At 39.6% G+C, this 24,093-nt stretch overlaps 1 protein-coding gene across 1 annotated transcript in view; it reads right to left on the bottom strand.

Annotated features, from left to right (window-relative positions):
- The window catches only part of LOC119525872 (CTP synthase 2-like), a 100,781-nt gene that overhangs the window by 62,340 nt on the left and 14,348 nt on the right, over positions 1 to 24,093 (bottom strand). The window contains 2 exon segments of the mRNA XM_037824670.1: positions 15,049 to 15,149; positions 17,394 to 17,564. Coding sequence (XP_037680598.1) covers positions 15,049 to 15,149; positions 17,394 to 17,564 — 272 coding nt within the window.

Here is a 24,093-nt window from a genome sequence, read left to right as displayed (position 1 = left end):
GATAAGATGGCTGATTCAAGACATGCCTTCACGGTTATAACGTTGAATGTAAATGTATTAAACTCCCCAATTAAAAGATATAGATTCACAGAATGGATCAAAAAAATGAACCATCAATATGTTGCATACAAGAGACTCATCTTAGACACAGGGACACAAAGAAACTGAAAGTGAAAGGATGGAAAAAAATATTTCATGCAAGCTACAGCCAAAAGAAAGCAGGTGTTGCAATATTAATCTCAGATAAAATAGACTTCAAATGCAGGGATGTTTTGAGAGACAAAGAAGGCCACTACGTACTAATCAAAGGGGCAATTCAGCAAGAAGAAATAACAATCGTAAATGTCTATGCACCCAATCAAGGTGCCACAAAGTACATGAGAGAAACACTGGCAAAACTAAAGGAAGCAATTGATGCTTCCACAATAATTGTGGGAGACTTCAACACATCACTCTCTCCTATAGATAGATCAACCAGACAGAAGACCAATAAGGAAATTGAAAACCTAAACAATCTGATAAATGAATTAGATTTAACAGACATATACAGGACATTACATCCCAAATCACCAGGATACACATACTTTTCTAGTGCTCATGGAACTTTCTCCAGAACAGATCATATGCTGGGACGTAAAACAAGCCTCAATAAATTTAAAAAGATTGAAATTATTCAAAGCACATTCTCTGACCACAATGGAATACAATTAGAAGTCAATAACCATCAGAGACTTAGAAAATTCACAAATACCTGGAGGTTAAACAACACACTCCTAAACAATCAGTGGGTTAAAGAAGAAATAGCAAGAGAAATTGCTAAATATATAGAGACGAATGGAAATGAGAACACAATATACCAAAACCTATGGGATGCAGCAAAAGCAGTGCTAAGGGGGAAATTTATAGCACTAAACGCATATATTAAAAAGGAAGAAAGAGCCAAAATCAAAGAACTAATGGATCAACTGAAGAAGCTAGAAAATGAACAGCAAACCAATCCTAAACCAAGTAGAAAAAAAGAAATAACAAGGATTAATGCAGAAATAAATGACATAGAGAACAAAAAAAAAACAATAGAGAGGATAAATATCACCAAAAGTTGGTTCTTTGAGAAGATCAACAAGATTGACAAGCCCCTAGTTAGACTGACAAAATCAAAAAGAGAGAAGACCCATATAAACAAAATAATGAATGTAAAAGGTGACATAACTGCAGATCCTGAAGAAATTAAAATAATTATAAGAGGATACTATGAACAACTGTATGGCAACAAACTGGATAATGTAGAGGAAATGGACAATTTCCTGGAAACATATGAACAACCTAGACTGACCAGAGAAGAAAAAGAAGACCTCAACCAACCCATCACAAGCAAAGAGATCCAATCAGTCATCAAAAATCTTCCCACAAATAAATGCCCAGGGCCAGATGGCTTCACAGGGGAATTCTACCAAACTTTCCAGAAAGAACTGACACCAATCTTACTCAAACTCTTTCAAAACATTGAAATAAATGGAACACTACCTAACTCATTTTATGAAGCTAACATCAATCTAATACCAAAACCAGGCAAAGATGCTACAAAAAAGGAAAACTACTGGCCAATCTCCCTAATGAATATAGATGCAAAAATCCTCAACAAAATACTTCCAAATCAAATCCAAAGACACATTAAAAAAATCATACACCATGACCAAATGGGGTTCATTCCAGGCATGCAAGGATGGTTCAACATAAGAAAATCAATCAATGTATTACAACACATTAACAAGTCAAAAGGGAAAAATCAATTGATCATCTCAATAGATGCTGAAAAAGCATTTGACAAAATCCAACATCCCTTTTTGATAAAAACACTTCAAAAGGTAGGAATTGAAGGAAACTTCCTCAACATGATAAAGAACATATATGAAAAACCCACAGCCAGCATAGTACTCAATGGTGAAAGACTGAAAGCCTTCCCTCTAAGATCAGGAACAAGACAAGGATGCCCGCTGTCACCACTGTTATTCAACATTGTGCTGGAAGTGCTAGCCAGGGCAATCCAGCAAGACAAAGAAATAAAAGGCATCCAAATTGGAAAAGAAGAAGTAAAACTGTCATTGTTTGCAGATGATATGATCTTATATCTAGAAAACCCTGAGAAATCGACGATACAGCTACTAGAGCTAATAAACAAATTTAGCAAAGTAGCGGGATACAAGGTTAATGCACAGAAGTCAGTAATGTTTCTATATGCTAGAAATGAACAAACTGAAGAGACACTCAAGAAAAACATACCATTTTTAATAGCAACTAAAAAAATCAAGTACCTAGGAATAAACTTAACCAAAGATGTAAAAGACCTATACAAAGAAAACTACATAACTCTACTAAAAGAAATAGAAGGGGACCTTAAAAGATGGAAAAATATTCCATGTTCATGGATTGGAAGACTAAATGTCATTAAGATGTCAATTCTATCCAAACTCATCTACAGATTCAATGCAATCCCAATCAAAATTCCAACAACCTACTTTGCAGACTTGGAAAAGCTAGTTATCAAATTTATTTGGAAAGGGAAGATGCCTCGAATTTCCAAAGACACTCTAAAAAAGAAAAACAAAGTGGGAGGACTTACACTCCCTGACTTTGAAGCTTATTATAAAGCCACAGTTGCCAAAACAGCATGGTACTGGCACAAAGATAGACATATAGATCAATGGAATCGAATTGAGAATTCGGAGATAGACCCTCAGACCTATGGCCGACTGATCTTTGATAAGGCCCCCAAAGTCACTGAACTGAGTCATAATGGTCTTTTCAACAAATGGGGCTGGGAGAGTTGGATATCCATATCCAAAAGAATGAAAGAGGACCCCTACCTCACCCCCTACACAAAAATTAACTCAAAATGGACCAAAGATCTCAATATAAAAGAAAGTACCATAAAACTCCTAGAAGATAATGTAGGAAAACATCTTCAAGACCTTGTATTAGGCGGCCACTTCCTAGACTTTACACCCAAAGCACAAGCAACAAAAGAGAAAATAGATAAATGGGAACTCCTCAAGCTTAGAAGTTTCTGCACCTCAAAGGAATTTCTCAAAAAGGTAAAGAGGCAGCCGACTCAATGGGAAAAATTTTTGGAAACCATGTATCTGACAAAAGACTGATATCTTGCATATATAAAGAAATCCTACAACTCAATGACAATAGTACAGTCGGCCCAATTATAAAATGGGCAAAAATATGAAGACATTTTTCTGAAGAGGAAATACAAATGGCCAAGAAACACATGAAAAAATGTTCAGCTTCACTAGCTATTAGAGAGATGCAAATTAAGACCACAATGAGATACCATCTAACACCGGTTAGAATGGCTGCCATTAAACAAACAGGAAACTACAAATGCTGGAGGGGATGTGGAGAAATTGGAACTCTTATTCACTGTTGGTGGGACTGTATAATGGTTCAGCCACTCTGGAAGTCAGTCTGGCAGTTCCTTAGAAAACTAGATATAGAGCTACCATTCGATCCAGCGATTGCACTTCTCGGTATATACCCGGAAGATCGGAAAGCAGTGACACGAACAGATATCTGCACGCCAATGTTCATAGCAGCATTATTCACAATTGCCAAGAGATGGAAACAACCCAAATGTCCTTCAACAGATGAGTGGATAAATAAAATGTGGTATATACACACGATGGAATACTACGCGGCAGTAAGAAGGAACGATCTCGTGAAACATATGACAACATGGATGAACCTTGAAGACATAATGCTGAGTGAAATAAGCCAGGCACAAAAAGAGAAATATTGTATGCTACCACTAATGTGAACTTTGAAAAATGTAAAACAAATGGCTTATAATGTAGAATGTAGGGGAACTAGCAATAGAGAGCAATTAAGGAAGGGGGAACAATAATCCAAGAAGAACAGATAAGCTATTTAACGTTCTGGGGATGCCCAGGAATGACTATGGTCTGTTAATTTCTGATGGATATAGTAGGAGCAAGTTCACAGAAATGTTGCTATATTAGGTAACTTTCTTGGGGTAAAGTAGGAACATGTTGGAAGTTAAGCAGTTATCTTAGGTTAGTTGTCTTTTCCTTACTCCCTTGTTATGGTCTCTTTGAAATGTTCTTTTATTGTATGTTTGTTTTCTTTTTAACTTTTTTTTCATACGGTTGATTTAAAAAAGAAGGGAAAGTTAAAAAAAAAAAAAAGAAAAACAAGGAAAAAAAAAGAGGTAGTGCCCCCTTGAGGAGCCTGTGGAGAATGCAGGGGTATTCACCTACCCCACCTCCATGGTTGCTAACGTGACCACAGACATAGGGGACTGGTGGTTTGATGGGTTGAGCCCTCTACCACAGGTTTTACCCTTGGGAAGACGGTTGCTGCAAAGGAGAGGCTAGACCTCCCTATGGTTGTGCCTAAGAGCCTCCTCCTGAATGCCTCTTTGTTGCTCAGATGTGGCCCTGTCTCTCTAGCTAAGCCAACTTGAAAGGTGCAATCACTGCCCTCCCTCCTACCTGGGATCAGACACCCAGGGGAGTGAATCTCCCTGGCAACGTGGAATACGACTCCCGGGGAGGAATGTAGACCTGGCATCGTGGGACGGAGAACATCTTCTGGACCAAAAGGGGGATGTGAAAGGAAATGAAATAAGCTTCAGTGGCAGAGAGATTCCAAAAGGAGCCGAGAGGTCACTCTGGTGGGCACTCTTATGCACACTTTAGACAACCCTTTTTAGGTTCTAAAGAATTGGGGTAGCTGGTGGTGGATACCTGAAACTATCAAACTACAACCCAGAACCCATGAATCTCGAAGACAGGTGTATAAAAATGTAGCTTATGAGGGGTGACAATGGGATTGGGAAAGCCATAAGGATCACACTCCACTTTGTCTAGTTTATGGATGGATGAGCAGAAAAATAGGGAAAGGAAACAAACAGACAAAGGTACCCAGTATTCTTTTTTTCTTCAATTGCTCTTTTTCACTCTAATTATTATTCGTGTTATTTTTGTGTGTGTGCTAATGAAGGTGCCAGGGATTGATTTGGGTGATGAATGTACCACTATGTAATGGTACTGTAAACAATCGAAAGTATGATTTGTTTTGTATGACTGCGTGGTATGTGAATATATCTCAATAAAATGAAGATTAAAAAAAAAAGTCATTGCACTATAAGCTAAAAACAGGTGAATTTTACAGTATATAAACTACACCTCAATAAAGCTGTTTAAAAAAATGGGAGGAAAAATACCATACTTGCACAGGGAGATGAAACAAAAGGAAGAAAAAATGGAGACTTGAAAGAAATAAGAAGAAAGGGGTGGAGTATAACATAGCCAAGTAAATAGGTAGGAGAAGAAAAAAAAGCATGAAGAAGGAAGAAAGTGAGGTCACGGAGAGTTTTAAGAAAAGAAAAGGGTATTCATAAACAAATAGAAAGATCCAGAACATAGGCCACAAAGGAGAGAGAGAAACTAATTTCTACCAATCTTTGCCAGTGGGAAGGTAGAAGCCAAAGCTAGTGACAGCATGAAAAAGAAGAGAGCCACTTAGCTCTGCTCAAGATACAATAGTAAGCATTTTTGCTCTCTCTGTATACAAACACACATACACACACACACACACACACACACACTTGACAAGTCTTGCAGTATTGGTACAAGAATCAAATCACTATTGTTAACACATGCTGGCTCCCTGGAATAAATACCAAAAGCCCCATAAACACTCCTGATAGAGTAATCCTTCGATAAATTTGAACTTAATTCCCAATGTGCTTCCAATAAAGTTGCACAGGCATTTTACTTTCGACTGGGATAATATCCACTATAACCCATTCACCCGCACCATATTTTAAAATTTCAAGACTATCACACAGATTTTTAAATGAATTCTCTAGCCTTAGAGCATCTGCTACAGGCTCAACACTGGAGGCAAGGTGTTGGGAAGAATTTGAAACAACACACTCTTAAAGAGCTCAGAATTTAACGAGGAAAATAAAAGATCTGATGAACAATAATCAAAAGTAAAACATAAAAAATTAAAAAAAAATTCATTTAAAAGAAAAGAAAACGTAAGCCCTAAATGGAATGTTCTGGATGTTGAAGAGAAAGAGATCATGGCAGCTGCAGCTACCTGGAAGGTCTAAAATCTCCTTCCAACCCTGACCCCTCTTCCCAGCTGCTTTGAGCCTTGGAGCCACCCCCCCTCCCATCTTGACATCTTAGATGGCTGAATAGTTACGCCTCTTAGTAGGTCCCAAACTGAACTCTTGATTCCTCACACCCCAGAGCCTGTTTCTCTCTGAGGCATCCTCATCTCCATAAATAGCATCTTCTCCCACTAACTGGTTCAAGCCAGAAGTCTGGAAAGCATCCTCAATTCCTTCCTTTTCCTCACACAACCCAGTCCACATTCACAGCCTCTTGCAAATCTCTCCAGAGCTCTCTCTGTCCACTGCTACCATCCCGACATCAAGGCAACATCATCTGTTGCCAGGATTGTTGCAATCATACAACCACAGGGCGGCAACTATGGCCCACCACCTGTTTTTGTAAATGGCATTTCATCGGCAAGTAGGCACACCCTGTCATCTACTCCTGGCTATGTCCTCGCTACAATAGCAGAGTTGAGTAGTTGTGACAGACTCTCTGGCCCGCAAAGCTGAACATATTTACTATCTGATCCTTTATAGAAAGTTTGCCAAGCCCTGAGCTAAAGGGTCTCCCAGCTAACCACTCTCTCTGGTCCGACGATCAAACCACTCACCTAACTTCGTTTCCACAGCTAACAAAAGGCCCCACACCATGTGGTCCTTGCACATAAGTCTCTAATCTCATCTTGCACCCCTTACCCCTTGTTCTCTGGCCTCTCAGCCCCCTTCCAGCCCCCTAAGCCCTCCCACCCTCCTTCTCCTTGTACATCTACCTCCTCTTTAGCCTTCAGCCCAGGGAGAAATGTGTCTTCCCCAGAAAGCCTGACCTGGCCACTCACAGAAAGCAGCCTCAACCCCACGGCTGCCTGACACAGGCCCTATCTGTGTCCTTCAGAGGAGCTCAGCACTAATAGCCATTATTTCATCTGTGTCCCTATTTTCTGTGTGCCCACTCCACTGGGTGGTAAACCCCATGAGGGCAGGAACAGGCCTGTCCTGGTCTCCACTAGAGAGACTGCCCTGCACACGGCACTGGGTGGGGGGTGGTTAGCTTAGTGGTCAGGACAGGACAGAAAGGGCTCGAAATTCAATACAAGCCCTTAGCTAACATGTTCCAATATCTTTGATGATAATTTTACTGGAAGCAAACTAGGAAATCTAAGGACTACCTGGCTGCAGAAGAAATTCTTCTTTACTAACTTTAACTCAGATAAAGCAAAACATTATTAAAATATAAGCTTCCTGGAACAGATAGAAATATATGATTATATATTGCAAAGAATAACAGACTTCATTATGAAAATCCAACGATCAAAAAAAAAAAAAAAAAAAAAAAAACATCCCGGAGGATCTAAGATGGCAGCATAGAGAGGAGTGGAAGCTAAGTAGTCCCCCTGGAACAACTAAAAAAACCAGAAACAACTAATAAATAATCCGGAATAACTTGCAGGGGGACAAACGTGACCGTCCACTCATCATACACCAACCTGAAATGGGAGGATTGCCTGAGATCACAGCATAAAATCTGTAAGTAAAAACTGCGGCTCCAAATCGGGAGACCCCTCCCCGACAGCCCGAGCTGCAAAGCCTCATGGTGCCAGAGAGAAGCTCTCTCCCAGCTGAGCTCCAACTGGGGTTTTAATTAGCAAGTGTGAACTGCTCACTACAGGTACGCATCCCCAAAAAACAGACAGAGGCTTTGGGTGACGACTGACCTTGGAGAGCCGGAGGGTTGCCTCGGACTAGCTCTGTTCCTTTTTCAACTCAGTGGAGAAAGCCTCGGCCATTTTCAGTTCCCAGTTCTGTGACCCAGACGAGGGTATAGCACAGGCAGAGAGACACCATTGAAATGCTAATGAGCTCCCCCAAGGGTTCTATCTTCTCTAAGAGGAAAGGGGTGGGGCCCCCTCTACTACCTGCCTTTCATTCAGAACTTACACCAATCAAGAAGTACAGGCTAACAGGCGCCACCTGCTGGGCAGAAAAGCACAGTGACCTGAGGCATCAGAGGGTGTACCAATTTTCTAAGACACACCCTCAGGGAAACCAGATACTGAATATTTCTTCCTTCTGGGACCTTAGCCCATTCTGGTCTGGGGAGGCCTGACTGGGGTAACCAAGGAAACCATGCCTAGACAACAGAAAACTACAACCTACACCAAGAAAAATGAGGTTATGGCCCAGTCAGGGGAACAAACTTGCACTTTAACTGTGATGCAGGAATTGAAACTAATAATAACTGAATTCAAAAAGTTTAGGGAAGATATGGCAAAAGAGATGAACTGTATAATTAAAACACAGGATGTACATAAGGCAGAAATTGAAAGTTCAAAAACCCAACTGGTGGAATCTATGGAAATGAAAGGCACAGCACAAGAGATGAAAGACACACTGGAAACATACAACAGCAGATCTCAAGAGGCAGAAGAAAACACTCAGGAACTGGAGAGCAAAACACCTGAAAGCCTACATGCAAAGGAGCAGATGGAGAAAAGAATGAAAAAATATGAGCAACGTCTCTGGGAACTCAAGGATGAAACAGAGTACAATAATATACATATCATTGGTGTCCCAGAAGGAGAAGAGAAGGGAAAAGGGGCAGAAGCAATAATGGAGGAAATAATCAATGAAAATTTCCCATCTCTTATGAAAGACATAAAATTACAGATCTAAGGAGTGCAGCATACCCCAAACAGAATAGAGGTGAATAGGCCTATGCCAAGACACTTAATAATCAGATTATCAAACATCAAAGATAAAGAGAGAATCCTGAAAGCAGCAAGAGAGAAATGATCTATCACATACAAAGGAAGCTTGATAAGACTATGTGTGGATTTCTCAATAGAAACCATGGAGGCAAGAAGGAAGTGGTGTGATATATTTAAGATACTGAAAGAGAAAAACCACCAACCAAGAATCCTATATCCAGCAAAACTATCCTTCAGATATGAGGGAAAGCTTAAAATATTCTCTGACAAACAGACAATGACCGAGTTTGTGAACAAGAAACCTGCTCTACAGGAAGCACTAAAGGAAGCACTGCAAACAGAAAGGAAAAGACAGGAGTGAGAGGTTTGGAAAACAATTTTGGGAGATAGTAGCATGACAATGTAAGTACACTGAACAAAGATGACTGTGAATATGGTTGAAAGAGGAAGGCTAGGATCATGTGGGACACCAGAACAAAAGACAAATGATAGAGACTGGGACTGTGTAACTCACGGAAACCTAAGATGCTCAATTATTGTAACAAAAGGTACACATATGTTTTTACATGAGGTAGAACAAATGAATGTCAACATTGCAAGGTGTTAAAAATAGGGTGGGATTGGGGGGAAAATAGAATCAATGCAAACTAGAGGCTAGAATTAACAGAAACATTGTATTATGCTTCCTTTAATGTAACAAAAGCAATATACCAAAGCTAAATGCATATGGGGGGTGGGGAATAGGGGAAGGGTATGGGACTCCAGGCATTGGTGATGTTGTCTGACTCTTTATTCTACTTTAGGTTAATGCTATCTTTCCTTTTGTCACCTTCTAGCTATCAAGTTTTGTTTGTTTGTTTGTTTTTCTCTCTTTCTCTTGCCTTTTTCTTTTGCCTCTCTGCCTTCTTTGACTCTTCCTCCATCTTTGTGGAAGAAATGTCCTTATATAGAGAGTGGCAATGGTGCTCAATACATAAATACGTGACTAGACAGTGAACCAATGATTGTTTACTTAGGACGGAATATACAGTGTTCGAACAAAAACATCTTATAAGAAATGGGTTGATGAAGAAATCTTGAGGGCTCTATATTGAGTAAAATAAGACAGACACATAAAGGCAAATATTGCAGGGTCTCACTGGTATGAACTAATTATAATATGTAAACTCATAGACATGAAATATAAGTTACCAGGATATAGAATGAGGCTAAAGAATGGGGAGCAATTGTTTATTATGAGCAGAATGTTCAACTAGGGTGAACTTAAATATTCGGAAATGGACAGGGGTGATGGTAGCATGTAATAAGAATAACTAACAGTGCTAAAAGGTGTGTGAAGGTGGTGGAAAGGGAAGCTCAGAGTCATGCATGTCAGCAGGAGGAAAGTTGGAGGTTAAAAGATGGGAATGTATAAAACAGTGAATCTTATGGTGGACAATGTCTGTGATTAACTATACAAATATTAGAAATCTCTCTCATGGACTAGAACAAATGTATGTCACTATAACTAGAGATTAATAATAGAGAGGCATATAGGGAAAAAATATATACCTATTGCAAACTAAATACTACAGTTAGTAGTATTTTAACATTCTTTCAACAACAGTAACAAATGTACTATACCAAAACTATGAATCAATAATGTAGGGGAGGGGGCGTCGTTAGGGGTATGGAGTATGGGAGGATATGAGTTTCCTTTTTTTGTCTTCGTTTCTTTTCTGGAGTACTGAAAATGTTCTAAAAATTGAAAAAAAAATTGTGTTGATGGATGCACAGCTGTATGGTGATGCCATGGGCAATTGATTGTACACTTTGGATCTTTGGATAGTTGTATGGTATCTGAACAATCGCAATAAGAATAAATTAATTAATTAATTAAAAAAAATCCCATGCAATCAGGCAATTGGGGGTGGGAGGTGGTGTAAGTGTTCATTAACTACAATCACCAGAATCTAATGTTGTTGTTTTTTTTGTTTTTTTGTTTTTTTTTTTTTGAGGAAACGAGAGCTCTGCACTTAATCTAAACTGGCAACATCTGTTTTTTGACTATTTTTATCAGGGAATCCAAGACTTTAAACATTAGCCGCTTCTGTCCTCACAAGGCCTACGGTGGTACTGCACTCTCTCAGCCAATTAGGAAGTCACAACTGATGAGCTCCTCTGTTGGAATGTTTCTGGCTCAACATTACTGCTTGTTGGGAATCTTTCGAAATTATTGCTATATTAGTTCTAAATTAATTCTCTCCCCACACCACAGGGAAAATGCCAATAACAAAACTTTACGGTCTATCAAAAGCTGAATTTGAAGCAGCAGCAAATTCTGCGATAAGCAAAGTCCGTTTTGCATTTTAAGGATAGGAGTTGCTTCTACAATTTAAAAAAAAAGAAACCTTGTATTCCTAAACCAGGGTTAGATTAATTTGGATTTGTGCTTAGATGACCTGTATTAATATGAACAAAGCCTGTCAACTCCACAGGGCTGAGAAGCAGAGGCCTCGTCCACAAAAAAGGCATTGGAGACACTTCAACAGCTTCCACACACTCAAAACTAAAAATCAGCTTTGGTGGTCCTTCTTTGAAGGCTTAAAGCAAGCACAGACACAACTGTGGAGCACAACTTAAAATTAATCCAAAAGGATCCCCGACTTAATGTCCAATAAGCAAACATAAACCTCAGTGTCATATGGAGAAGAAGTTTCGCTGGTGACAACTTGTCACAGTTTCTCTGTTTCTGTGAAATTAAAAATCTGAACGATGAGCTCTAGGGAAGCAGGAGGCAGATTCTCCTGGGCCTGCCATCCCTAGCTCTCACCACCATGGCTAGTGCATATTGATGGCTATATTGTTTGTTTGTTAAGCCGAACAAGTCAATTCAAGAACAGAAGCAGGGAATAAAATGTAGAAAACACTCCAGACACGTGACCTTTTGGAACTTTTCCTGTGGTTAAGGTTAATAGTCCTGGGGAAAGGGCTCTTCTTTCACTTACTAAGACTAAGAGAAAGAAAAAAAAATCTGGAAAAGTTATCAACATTTTCATGTTTAGAAAATTGATCATTGCTTTGGGGCCAAGGACCAATTCTTTTTCTGGGGAAATGGACACATCTTGGATCGTTTGGTTTCCTGTTGCTAGAAAAGCAACGTTTAAAGAAAAAGAGTGAAAGTACTAGACCAGCATGGTCTAATAGAAGTATAATGTGAGCTACATAAGTAACTTTAAAGTTTTTAGTTGCCACATTGAAAACGTAAAGATAAACAAGTAAAATTAATTTTAATAGTATTTAACCCAAATACCCAAAATACTATCATTTCAACATGTCACCACACCCCAGCACAGTGTGCATACACAGGACCAGGTATTTTACATTTGCTTTTTTTTTCCATACTACATCTTTGAAGCCCAGTGTATATTCTGAACTTGGAGCACATCTTAATTTGGACAGGCCATGTTGGGGAAAGCAAAAACCTCTGGTCCTGTAGGTGAGACCCATTTATCAATAGGACCTTTGAAAATGTTTTTAGTTAAGGTGTGTCCAAATTCAATGAGGGTGGGCCTTCATCTAGTAGGGCCAAAGTCCTGTAAAGCAAAGGAAATTGGTCATAGAGAGCAGCAAGAAGCTGGAAGTCAGTGGAACCCAGAAGAGACAGAAGAAGATGCTGCCATGGGCACTGACATGTGACAGAAAAGCCAAGGACCAAGGATCACCAGAAGCCAGTCCCAGAATGCCAGTCTTCAGGGAGAAATCATTGCCTTGCTGACCCCTGGATTTTGGACTTCTCCTAGCCTCAAAACCGTAAGCTAATAAATCCCCATTATTCAAGCCAACCCATTCTACAGTATTTGTTTTGGTGGCTGGGAAACTAATACAGGCTACATTTCAAGGGCTCAATGTCCCCATGTGGCTGGTAGCTGCTGTATTGGACAATGCAGTACTATACCATCAATAACCAGAATAAACCAAAGATGTGAGGATTTATCCTGCCCTCTGCCAGCTTTAATGAAATCAGTTTGGGGCTGAAATTGAAGATTGTGAAACTGCTCAATGGCACCATGAAGATAACATTAAGAAGTGTGTGCATTTTTTAAATCAAAATAATGCTCACACATGGTTAAACATCTAATTGTACAAAAGAGCTTACAATAAAAAGCAAACATTGCCCACCCCACCCCTTCCCTCTCCCAAGTCCAAATTCCCCAAGGCAAACACTTGAACTTCTCAGTTGGCTTATTTCTTCTAGTTGGTACCTCCATATCTCTAAATACTATCCAACTCTTTCTTGGCTTGGCCGTTTGAGACATCCTCTAAAGAATGCAAGTTGACTTCCTGCTCTGACAGATGAGGATTTAACTATCTAGTCTCCCTACCCCCTGATCCAGTCACAATGGTCAGGTCCTCTATGGGTTACTTCTGTAACTCTGAGATACTTTAACCTCTTAGCCTGTTAACTACTAACATCTGTTGATGCCTCCTAGTGCAAAAGGAGTTTCTTATTTTCCCTCTTTGCACACCCCATCCCAAGCACTTCTCCACCCCTTACATGGCCCAAATCCTATTTTCAAAGCACATGACACTTCCATCTGGTCCCTGCTTTTAAGCCTTCTGTGTCTTGGGGATCGATTCTAAAAACTGAAAATCAATAAACAGAACGGCCATGTAAGTCTCCTTCTCTTAGCCCCAGGTTGACACGTTCTATCTCAGATCTGATTTATTCTTCCTGGAGCTTTACCTCCTTTCTCTTTTCTCGCACTATTTGTCTTTATCATTGCCTCGATTTTTTTCCTTTTTTTTTTCTTTCAAACTATTTGCTGTATTAGATGTTAAATATTTTTAAAGGAAGCAAGCCCAGTTACACAGATGTGTCAAGTTTGTAAAACTTCATCAAACTGTCCATCTATGACAGGTGCACTTCTCTGCATTTATGTTGTACTCCAATTAAAAAAATTATGAAGGCACCATTCCTTCTTTCCTCAGGGTAAATTATGAAAGAAGAAACACCAAGGGAGAGGAAATTTTGTATACCATGCTTACACATTTATATTATCAGCTCTACTATTATGATAATATATGATAGTATAGCACATTTATATTGAGTTTATCAGCTCTGCTATTAACGAAATGGATCTTCTGGATAGCACACTATCTGCTAACACTGACAATGATGATAATAACTAATATATATTTATAAGCACTTCCTAAATGCCAAACACAACCATGTGCTTGGTATCTCATTTCATCCTCACAACAACCCTGTCATTATCACCAATTTACAGATGAGTACTTTGAAGCTTTGAGAAGTAATTTGCCCAAAGTCACAAGGTCATAATCAGAAGGGCTAAGCATTTTTGAGCACTTCTTATAAAGCAGACATCATTCGTAGCACTTCACATGTTGACTTATTTAATCCCATTCTGCAGATGAGTAAACTGAGGCACAGACCTTAAGGGAACTTGCCCAAGGTCCCCCACCTGGTAAGTGACACTCAAGCCATCTGGCTCCAGACCCTTAACCACTGAGCTATACACCACTTAGGTCATGGCAGAAAACTGAACCCTGAAGTCTGACTCTAGAATCCGTGATTCTGCTCTTTCACCTGGCAACTAGGCAAACCGACTTTTCAATAAGGAGGGCCTGGAGGTTCATCATTCTGCACACGGTGAGGAAGGAAGGAAGGTGAAAGCAGCGAATGAGTGGCATATTCACATCCTAAGTTCTTTCTTGAAGAAGTTCCAAATCCCCTCCACCAACTGGCTTCCCTAACCCGGTCTCTCTGGACTTTGGAACCACTTTGCAAATACTTCTCCAGTAGCAGTTACTAGGCTGCATTCTGTTGTTTGTGTACAGGACTTGCTGCCAGCTCCTCAAGGGCAGAGATGGTGCCCATTCCAGGCGTTTACCTTAACAATGACTTTGAGTGACTTCTCTGTGACCACAGTCCAGATCACTGCACACCCACAACCATGGCTTCATGTGATTAATTATTTGATGCTAATCTTGCCTGCTGACCCACCATGACCACAGGCAGGGACCCTCTGTCTTGCTCCCTGATGTAAACTGCCCTCCCACCCCCCAGCACAGTGTGCACACACAGGACCATCAACAGGTACGTGTTGTGTTGAATGACTGACAATCAGATAAACTGAGAAACCCAGCAGGAAACACACTCATAAAGAAAAGTTGCATGCTTGCCTCAATAACGCATATCTGGGGCTCTTCCTTATTGCCATCCACAGGTACAATGGCTTGATTCATCACCCACTCCTGGACAGCATCGGTAATGTGAGGGACGACTGCGGAAAGAAGGAATAATTAACACAAAAGCGACTTTCATGCTTGTGAAGAAGGAATGTATCAGTGTCTTTCCCAAACAGCCTGAAAGCAAACAGACAAGCTGTGGTCCTCACGCTTCCATCCATCATTGAAATTAATAGGTCATCGGGCAGTATAGGATTAGTCACTGAAATAGCAGGCCCTTAAAATAGCTCCTCCCTCTTCTTGAGAAACCAACCAATCACGGAGGACAAGAAACAGAAACCAAAAAGGCCACCTATGCTGAAACTAGGAAACACCTATGAGGCCAACTTAAACCATGCAAGGAGTGCTGCTGCGAGGGCTGGGCCCTGGGCTTCAGGCGGAAGGACGTGGCCAGCCCTGCCCAAGCTCTACACACACAGAGCGCATCTGGGGGTGACCGCAGCTGAGGGCATGGACCAAGGTCCCTGAGTCCCAAAGGCAACATCCCCACTTGTCCATAGGGACGCAGCACCAGGCTCCTAACTTGATACACTAAGTAGAAATGTTGGCCATTGGGAAGCTGGGGCTAAGGAACATCCCCCTCCTGCTTTACCTCACACCTGCCTGGGGTTGGGGGGAGAGGGACAAGGATGAGAGTGTCCTTTCCGATTGAATTTGGAATGACTCACTGCACATGCCCAGTCCAGCCCCTTTCTGAGAGGGTGGGTATCTGCAGGGCTCTGCCTCCCCATGGTACACCCTGGGATCAGGGGTCAGGGTCATGGTCTGAGACTTTGTCCTCTCCCCATTGTTGGGTTGGGGTTGGTGGGATATAGCAGGTCTCCCTCTGGTGCTTCTTCCCAATACCTACACTTGCAGGAAAGCACAGTGGCAGTCACAGATCTAAGCCACACTGTCCAGTTTCAGCAGGAACAGAGCTGATTTTTTTATCTCCATCTGTCACACTGCTTTATCTACTTGTCAACTGGACCCAACTTGAAAGGGATTTAAAGGGGATAAGGAATATAGGAACAGATGAATACAAGGCTTCAGAGGGTGCCTGGGGGATTTCTTCCAAGACAAAAGAGAGTCAAAACTGCCCCACTAACCATCACCATGGGTTGGTGAAAAAAGTGTCAGGAATTAGCAGACTGTGCTACTCACACTCCAACTCAGTCCCCAGTTGAATGTATTACATCCCCCCAAACGCCATCATCTTTGATGTAATCTTGTGTGGGCAGACCTATCAGTGTTAATTAGATTGTAATTCTTTGAGTGTTTCCATGGAGATGCGCCCCACCCAACTGTAGGTGATGACTCTGACTGGATAATTTCCACAGAGGTGTTGGCCCGCCCATTCAGGGTGGGTCTGAATTAAATTACTGGTGCACTATATAAGATCTGACAGAAGGAGTGAGCTTGCTACAGCCAAGAGGGACATGTTGAAGAACGCACAGGAGCTGCAGATGAGAGACAGTTTGAAGATGGCCGTTGAAAGCAGACTTTTGCTCTGGAGAAGCTAAGAGAGGACAAATGACCCAAGAGCAACTGAGAGTTACATTTTTGAGGAACTGCAGCCTGAAGAGGAATGTCCTGGGAGAAAGCCATTTTGAAACCAGAACTTTGGAGCAGATGCCAGCCACATGCCTTCACAGCTAGCAGAGGTTTTCTGGACACCATTGGCCATCCTCCAGTGAAGGTACCCGATTGCTGATGTGTTACTTTGGACACTTTATGGCCTTAAGGCTGTAACTGTGTAACCAAATAAACCCCTTTTATAAAAGCCAATCCATTTCTGGTGTTTTGCATTCCAGCAGCATTAGCAAACTAGAACACTCTCCAATACTGTCCTTCAAAAGATGATCAAGAATCATCTATGCAAAGATGAGATTAAAAGGGAGAAAAAGAACTTGTTGAATAAAAGACAATAACCCCCCAAAAAAGTTCCAAAAATCCTTGCCCCCCAAACAGGTAAAAATTGTTTAAAAACAAAACAAAACAAAACAGTTCTCTGTGCATATTCTAAAATAAAAGCTAAAGGGAGATGGGGGGGAGAGAGAAACATATATGGACTAAGGGGGGGCAGATAACAGTAATAAAGAGAAAAGACCCTGATGAAAATACAATCAAAAACATGGAGGATGAGCTTGACATTTTTTAAGGAAAATGAAAAGAATGCAGGGATTTTTAAATTATTAGAACTTGAAGAGCACAGAGACCCTATCATTTTCATATCTATTTTGAGCAGGATGCACCTGCTCAGGGCATCGGGCTACATAAATGTTTCTGGAACATACTACCTTGTACTGTTTTCCCCAGGTAATCACCACGCCTCTCTTTATTGATCACATGATGATATATCTTCCCAGTGGCAATATTGCTGTCCTTATAAATATTAATGTCCAAGACCCTTCCGTAGTTTCCAGGGTCTAAATCAACTTCTCCGCCATTATTTAAGACAAATACTTCGCCTAAAATAAAATGACAATATAAAAATGAAAACCTTGCTTTTAATAGATTATATTTCAAAAATGGACACATATTATTAGAGAGCCATGAAGGGCATTTATATGCCATATTTATCACCATCTCCTTATGTTGATGGGGGACATTTAACAGTTCTACCCATGATAATGCATCCAAAAAAACATTCAGGCATCCTATTATGATATCTTTTAAATGCTTACTGAAATTCTGTCTTCAAGATTAAGGACTTCAAAACAGCAACTTTAAAAATAAATGGTGGGTGGTTAGTGCCAATAAAGCATTCCAGGCAGGGGAAATAGCAGATGCAAAGGCAGGAAAACTTGACACCATGTAGCATGATCAAAAACTATTCAAAAACTTGGGGATGGCTGGCACACAAGTGGTCCAGAACTTGGAGAGACTCACCAGCACTAGACCATGTGTCCCACAACAAGGAGTTAGCATTTTTCCCTGTGAGCAATGGCAAGCCCTGAAGGGGTTTAAGAAGGATGGCTCAGGTTTGCACTGTAAAAATTTCAACCTGTGCAATGTGAAGGCTGAACAGGAAGAAGACAATCCTGGTTGGGCCAGAAACATCAATTAGAACCCAAGTGCAAATGCCTCAGAAAGCAATGGTGAGCGTAAACCAGGAGTTCGCAAAGTATGTTCCCTGAGAGGTGGGTAGAAGTGCCAATTCTTGGGCCTGGCCCAGACCTGCTGAGTCAGAAATTGTATTTTAACAATCTGTGTTTTAACAAGCCTTCCATGTGATTCTTAGGCTCTCCAAAGTCTGAGAACCAGTCATCTAAACCAGGGGTTGCTAAACTATGGCCCACCAGCAGCCTCTTTTTATAAATAAAGTATTCTTAGAGCAGTCATGCCTATTCATTTACATGTTGTCTTTGGCTGTTTTATCAGTACAGTGACAGAGCTGCGTGGTTATGACAGAGGTTCTATAGCCCACAAGCCTAAAGATACTATTTGGCCCTTAAAGAAAAAATTACTCCTACACAAGCTTCAGCTAGATTTGCCAAATGACCACAGTATAAGCCCAAGTCAACAGTGGTCCCAAAAACCCTAAAGAATACCCAGATCCCTTTCTGAGAGTCTATAAAACTTTCACTCACTAAGTTCATTCTTCAGAAACTAAAATTCCTTAGAGAATTCCTATGCCAGCTAAGTCCCCAAACCCAGAGGCAATAGCCTCTTCAGGAACATCAACTAGATGTGTCCCCTTTGCTCATAAAGCTGATACCTCTTTTCAACATGAAAAGGTTAGGGAGGTCACTGCCTAGACATCCCTGAAGATCGGGAAAGTGATTAAACTAGGGGAAGGGGTAGCAACAGACAAGATGGAATTTAACAAAGGATTATGAATATGGAATCTCCAAATAATTTTCTTTTTCTTAGTTGGTTGGGTATTAGAAGAGCTAGAAGGAAAGAACTGAAATGGTGGAACTGAAACCCAAAGCACCCTTTGAAATTTGTTCTATAGCTACTTGTTAAATTGTAATTTGAAAGTTATCACCTTTTTGTATATATATTTCACAGTAAAGAAATAACTGAAAAAAATGGCAATTTACTTCAAAGTATCAGTATACTGGACTCTGACATTGATATAGGAAAGCGTTAATTGATTTTCATTTTGGTTAAATTCACAACTGAACAGGCAGTAGATGACAAAGCAGGGCTGCAGCTAGACTTGGCAAAAATGTGATAAGCAACTGCACATGTCACCTGTGAAAAAGAATATAAATGTAGACCTTATCACAGCAGAAGCACCTTCACTAACTATTGAGGTCTCTGAGTCTTCATTAAACAACCCCTTGAGTGGAAGTCATAAGTTCTCAAGCCACCTTGTAAGAACTAAACCTCTTCCTGGTTAAGGAGACTCTGTCATTTACTGCTACCCCTAGATCTTCACAGCAAAATTCTAAAGGCTGGCTGGCATATACACCTGATCAGAAGCCTTTTATTTTTATCTCCATTATAACATACATAAACGTGGTCTGGGAAGATCTGTAACCATAAGGGCAGAAGGGCAAATTGACGAAATTGCAATATTTTTGCTTCCCAAATTCAATTTCCAATTCAAATCCCACTTTCTCGTGTTAATCAGGTACAGCCAATCTATGGAAATTTCTTTTTTACTTTTATCTTCTTAACTTCTGACACCCCTTTTTTTTAGTATGCGGGGGCACTGTGAAATTTCTTAAATTAATTCAGGCCAAATCCAGTTTGGAAACACCCCAGGTATATGGCAGAGTCTCACATTTTAAATTCCAAAATTTTAAAAGTAAGTACACATTATGTTCCTAGAACAGTGGTATATATTGTAGATGTCAAGCCTTCAAAACAGTTTTATAGATTTAATGCAATTATAGTAAAAACTCCAATAGATTTTTTGTTTTAACCTGACAATGACAATTTGAAGGAAAAAAGGTGAGACTACCAAAACAAAAATGAAAAAATTAAATTATAAAATAAAAGCCCTTATAAAGAATAATAATGAATAAAGGAAGATTGAAATACATGTGCCTGTATATATGTATACACACACATATAAATGTAACTATAGATATATATATAACTATATATATATATATAACTATATATATATCTATATATCTATATAGATATATATATAGATATAGATAGATAGATAGATAGATACAATATAACATCAACAAAGCAGCAAAACCAAAATACCCAAAAAGGTTCCTATTACATAAAGGAATTCAACATATAGCTTTAAAAAAGTGCACACACAAAGGTATCATCACAAGTCAAAGCAGGTAAAATACTCAGAAATAAACTTCAAAGACATCTGTAGCACCTATAAGAAGAAAACTTTAAAACCTTACTTTAGAGATATTAGAGAAGGTAACAATAAAATGAAAGCCATTTAAAACTTTTTCTGAATGGGCCAGTCAATATTTTCAGCGTTTAATTCTTCCCCAGAGTAATTCATACATTTAAAGCCATTTCTGTCAAAATCCTGATGGGATTTCTTGTAAAATTTGACAAAATGAATCTTCTTCAGTTAAGTTTGAAGGCAAAGAACACTTTGAGGTTAAAAATAAATAAATAAAAGAGGAAAAGGAATAATAAGGCAAGTCCTGACCTACCTGATAATAAAAAAAGCTGCAGCTAATAAAATGGTAGGCATGGACAAAGAGGTCAACAGAACAGGGCTGAGTACAAAAACAAACCGAAGTGTATAAAGAAATTTAGTAAACAATAATAAAAAGTGGTATTTCAAGTTAGTGGGGAAAGAATGAAATCCTTGATAAACTCTATTAGGAGTAGTTGGCTAATCATTAAGAAAAAAATTAAGTTTCACCTTTAACTCATACCAAATTAAATCCCAGACATGATAACAATGTAAAAGGAAAAGGAAATAAAACCATAAAAGTACTGGAAGAAAATATAAGTGAGTATTTAAATATTCCTGGGGTGGAGATGCCTAAAGGGGACATCAAAGACAAAACCACAAAGGAATTAGTTGATTTATTTAATTACACAAATGGTAAACTGAAATTTATCAAAATATAACAGAGGTAGAGTTAAGACAAATTTCAAACAGGGTAACAATAAACACGTGAGAAACATAGGTTAATACACTTTAACATAAAAAATATTTATTTGATATTTAAATATTTAAGAATAAAGTATTCTTAAAAATCATAAGAAGAAAAATTGGCATAACACATTGCATTAATCAACACTGCTTCATAACAAATGACCCCAACACCTCAGCAACTTAGAAAGCATTTATTTATATCTCTCTTAAGTTCCATGGGGACTGTGGGTCGGCTGTGAGTCTACTCTTCGTGTCTTCTTATTCCAGGACCCAGGCTGAACAAGAAATCTCTACATCAGGCAGGCTGTTCTGATGTCAGAGAGCAAAAGCACAAGACAAACTGAGTCAAACCAGGTAGATGCACTTAAAGTTTGATTCAGCGTGGCATATGTCATATTCACTAATATCCCATAGGGCAAAACAAATCACATGGCCAAATATGGTGACCAGCAGCCTCAGTTTGTCCAGGACTTAGAGGGGTCCCTGAACACAGAACTTTTCATTTCAAAACTGGGAAAGTCCCAGGCAAACCAAGACAAGTTGATCACCCTCCAATGCCCAATGTCAATGGGGCAGGAAATTTACTCCACAGAAGGCAGTTGGGTGATATTTTCTAACAAAAATACAGTCTATCACAGATTTGAATGAGTCATTCACAAATAAAATGAAAATCCAAGAAATCTAAACTAAAACAAGATGCCGCATTTGATGTTTTTACTCTAGGGTTAGTAAAGTTTAAAAAGAATAATATTCAGCAAGGGCTTAAAGAAAGAGGTCTTCTCATACACTGTTGATGAAGATATAAATTGGCACTGATTCACAATCCTTATCAGAAAACCCTAGCAGACAGATGGAATTTTTCAGATTATAGAATATTTTCCATAAATAAGAAGACAACCCCAAAGCACTCCATACTCAAATACATTAATATTTCCCAGTAGAATAAAGACTATGAATAGCAATGAACATATAAAGAGTTTTCAATTTTCAGATAAGGAATGATGGACCAAAAAACCTTTGGCAATATCATTACATATTGAAGCCTTAAAAATAGGTATAACCTTCAAATCGGACTGCACCTAGGAATTTCTGTTTAATTGGAAATGATTTCTTATTATTGTATAGAGTCTCTGCAGTCCTTAAAGGTAGAGAGTATATAAATATATCCACAGGGTCTGAACTGCCTCCTGGTTTCACCATCTGACTGGACAGGGCTGTGGGAAATGATTTCCTATTATTGTACAGATTCTGTGCAGTCCTTTAAAGTGGAGAGTATATAAATATATCTACGGGGTCTGAATTGCCTCCTGGTTCCACTATCTGACTGCGCAAGGCTGAAGCTGTGGGTTTCCTGTGCCCTCACTTTGCTGGATAAAGTCTGACTCAATATGGGGCTGTGTCCCCCACTCTCTCTGTGGCAGAGGACTCCCCCAGATAACACAGTTTTCAGCTGTCCCCCAGATGGAGAAATAGAAACACAGAGAACCAACTTGCTTAGAGCTACCTGGTTGACAAAGGTTCTGTGAATGGAGTTGCCCATGAGAAAATCTCAGTTGATGGTCTAGGAGATTTGGGCTCTGAGGCTGCCATAGAGATACTAGGAACTGCTCCCTGCAGAGGCCTCCCCATTCTGAAAAACAGCCAAGTGGTTTGGAGTCTGTCCCCAGGGCCACTTTGGGAGCCATGTAACCACATCTGAGGCTGAAAATACCAGGGCATATGATGGAAGCGTGCCGGGTCAATCGGGCAGAAATAGAATCCCACCTATGTTCCCTTGGCTTTAAAAGCATCACACAAAAAACAGAATCACAAATCAATACGATGATCCTGTTACAGATTTCTTATCACACCTCATAGCATACAGAAGTGACCCTTAATGTAGCAGCTATCTCCACCTGGTCTTGTCAGAGTTCAGTTATGGATTTAGTAATAGTGGCTCAATCAATTAAATTAAAATGCGTCACTTATACCACCTAATTCTAGAGGGTCCTGAGAAGTAGAAATGATATATTCTCAAAAATTATCTTAAAACCATATCAATTATGAAAACAGTATTTAGGAACTGTAATTATATAAAACCTCAAAAGGAAAAAATCAGCATTAATTAATTAATTAACAAGTTAAATGAAGAAAAGTCATTGATGAGAATTGTTTTAAAGAGAGAAAACACATCAGATGTTGTGCTGGGCGTTTGGACGTTTCTGAACTGGCAGCTGCAAACCTGAATCACACCTGCACCTCTCCCCAGATCCTCCTGCCTTCACGGCTTATCCATCCTAGTATCCTGTGGACCTGACAATCCCAAAGACACCCTGAACCTCTCGAGCCACTTCCTGGGTGGAAGATGGTAGTAGGTGCAAAGGGGCCAATGGAAAATGATGAATTTCAAATTCTCATTTGCCAGTTTTTGCCTAATGTGACCGTTTTCTTTTCTTAGATTGTTTAGAAAAAGAAAATGTGACCATTTCTTATATCGTTTAGAAAAAGAAAATGTGACCATTTTCTTTTCTTAGATCGTTGTGCTTTCTCTTGGTCGACAGTACTGCCTATCAACTTTCTTGAACTCTTTTCTCACGGAGGGTAAACCAATGATGATCGATGGAAATGGGCTTTCCAGTTTTCCCTAAAGGTCTTTGATCCTTTTCCTATAACATCCAGCTTTTGATGTAGAGTCCTCATGTTTGCATACTCACTGGTAGTTTCTCTTTTATTTCTAAGCAGTAATTTCCCTCCACGGAATTTCTGCAAAGCTTCCTTTCATGTTCTTGAGACTGCTCAAGCTGTATATAGACTTTCAGCTGAAGCTTTAGTGTCTCAAGTTCATGTTGGGCATTTTCACACTATAAACATGCTTCCTGTAGTTTGAGATTTTGATTTATACTATAAGTACTACTTTCACTTAATTTTCTTCACATAACATTTGAAATAATCCTTGTTTTTCTCTTCCATGT

Source organism: Choloepus didactylus (assembly GCF_015220235.1).
Source record: "Choloepus didactylus isolate mChoDid1 chromosome Y unlocalized genomic scaffold, mChoDid1.pri SUPER_Y_unloc1, whole genome shotgun sequence".
NCBI lineage: Eukaryota > Metazoa > Chordata > Mammalia > Pilosa > Megalonychidae > Choloepus > Choloepus didactylus.
This window is presented reverse-complemented; position numbering and strand designations above follow the sequence as displayed.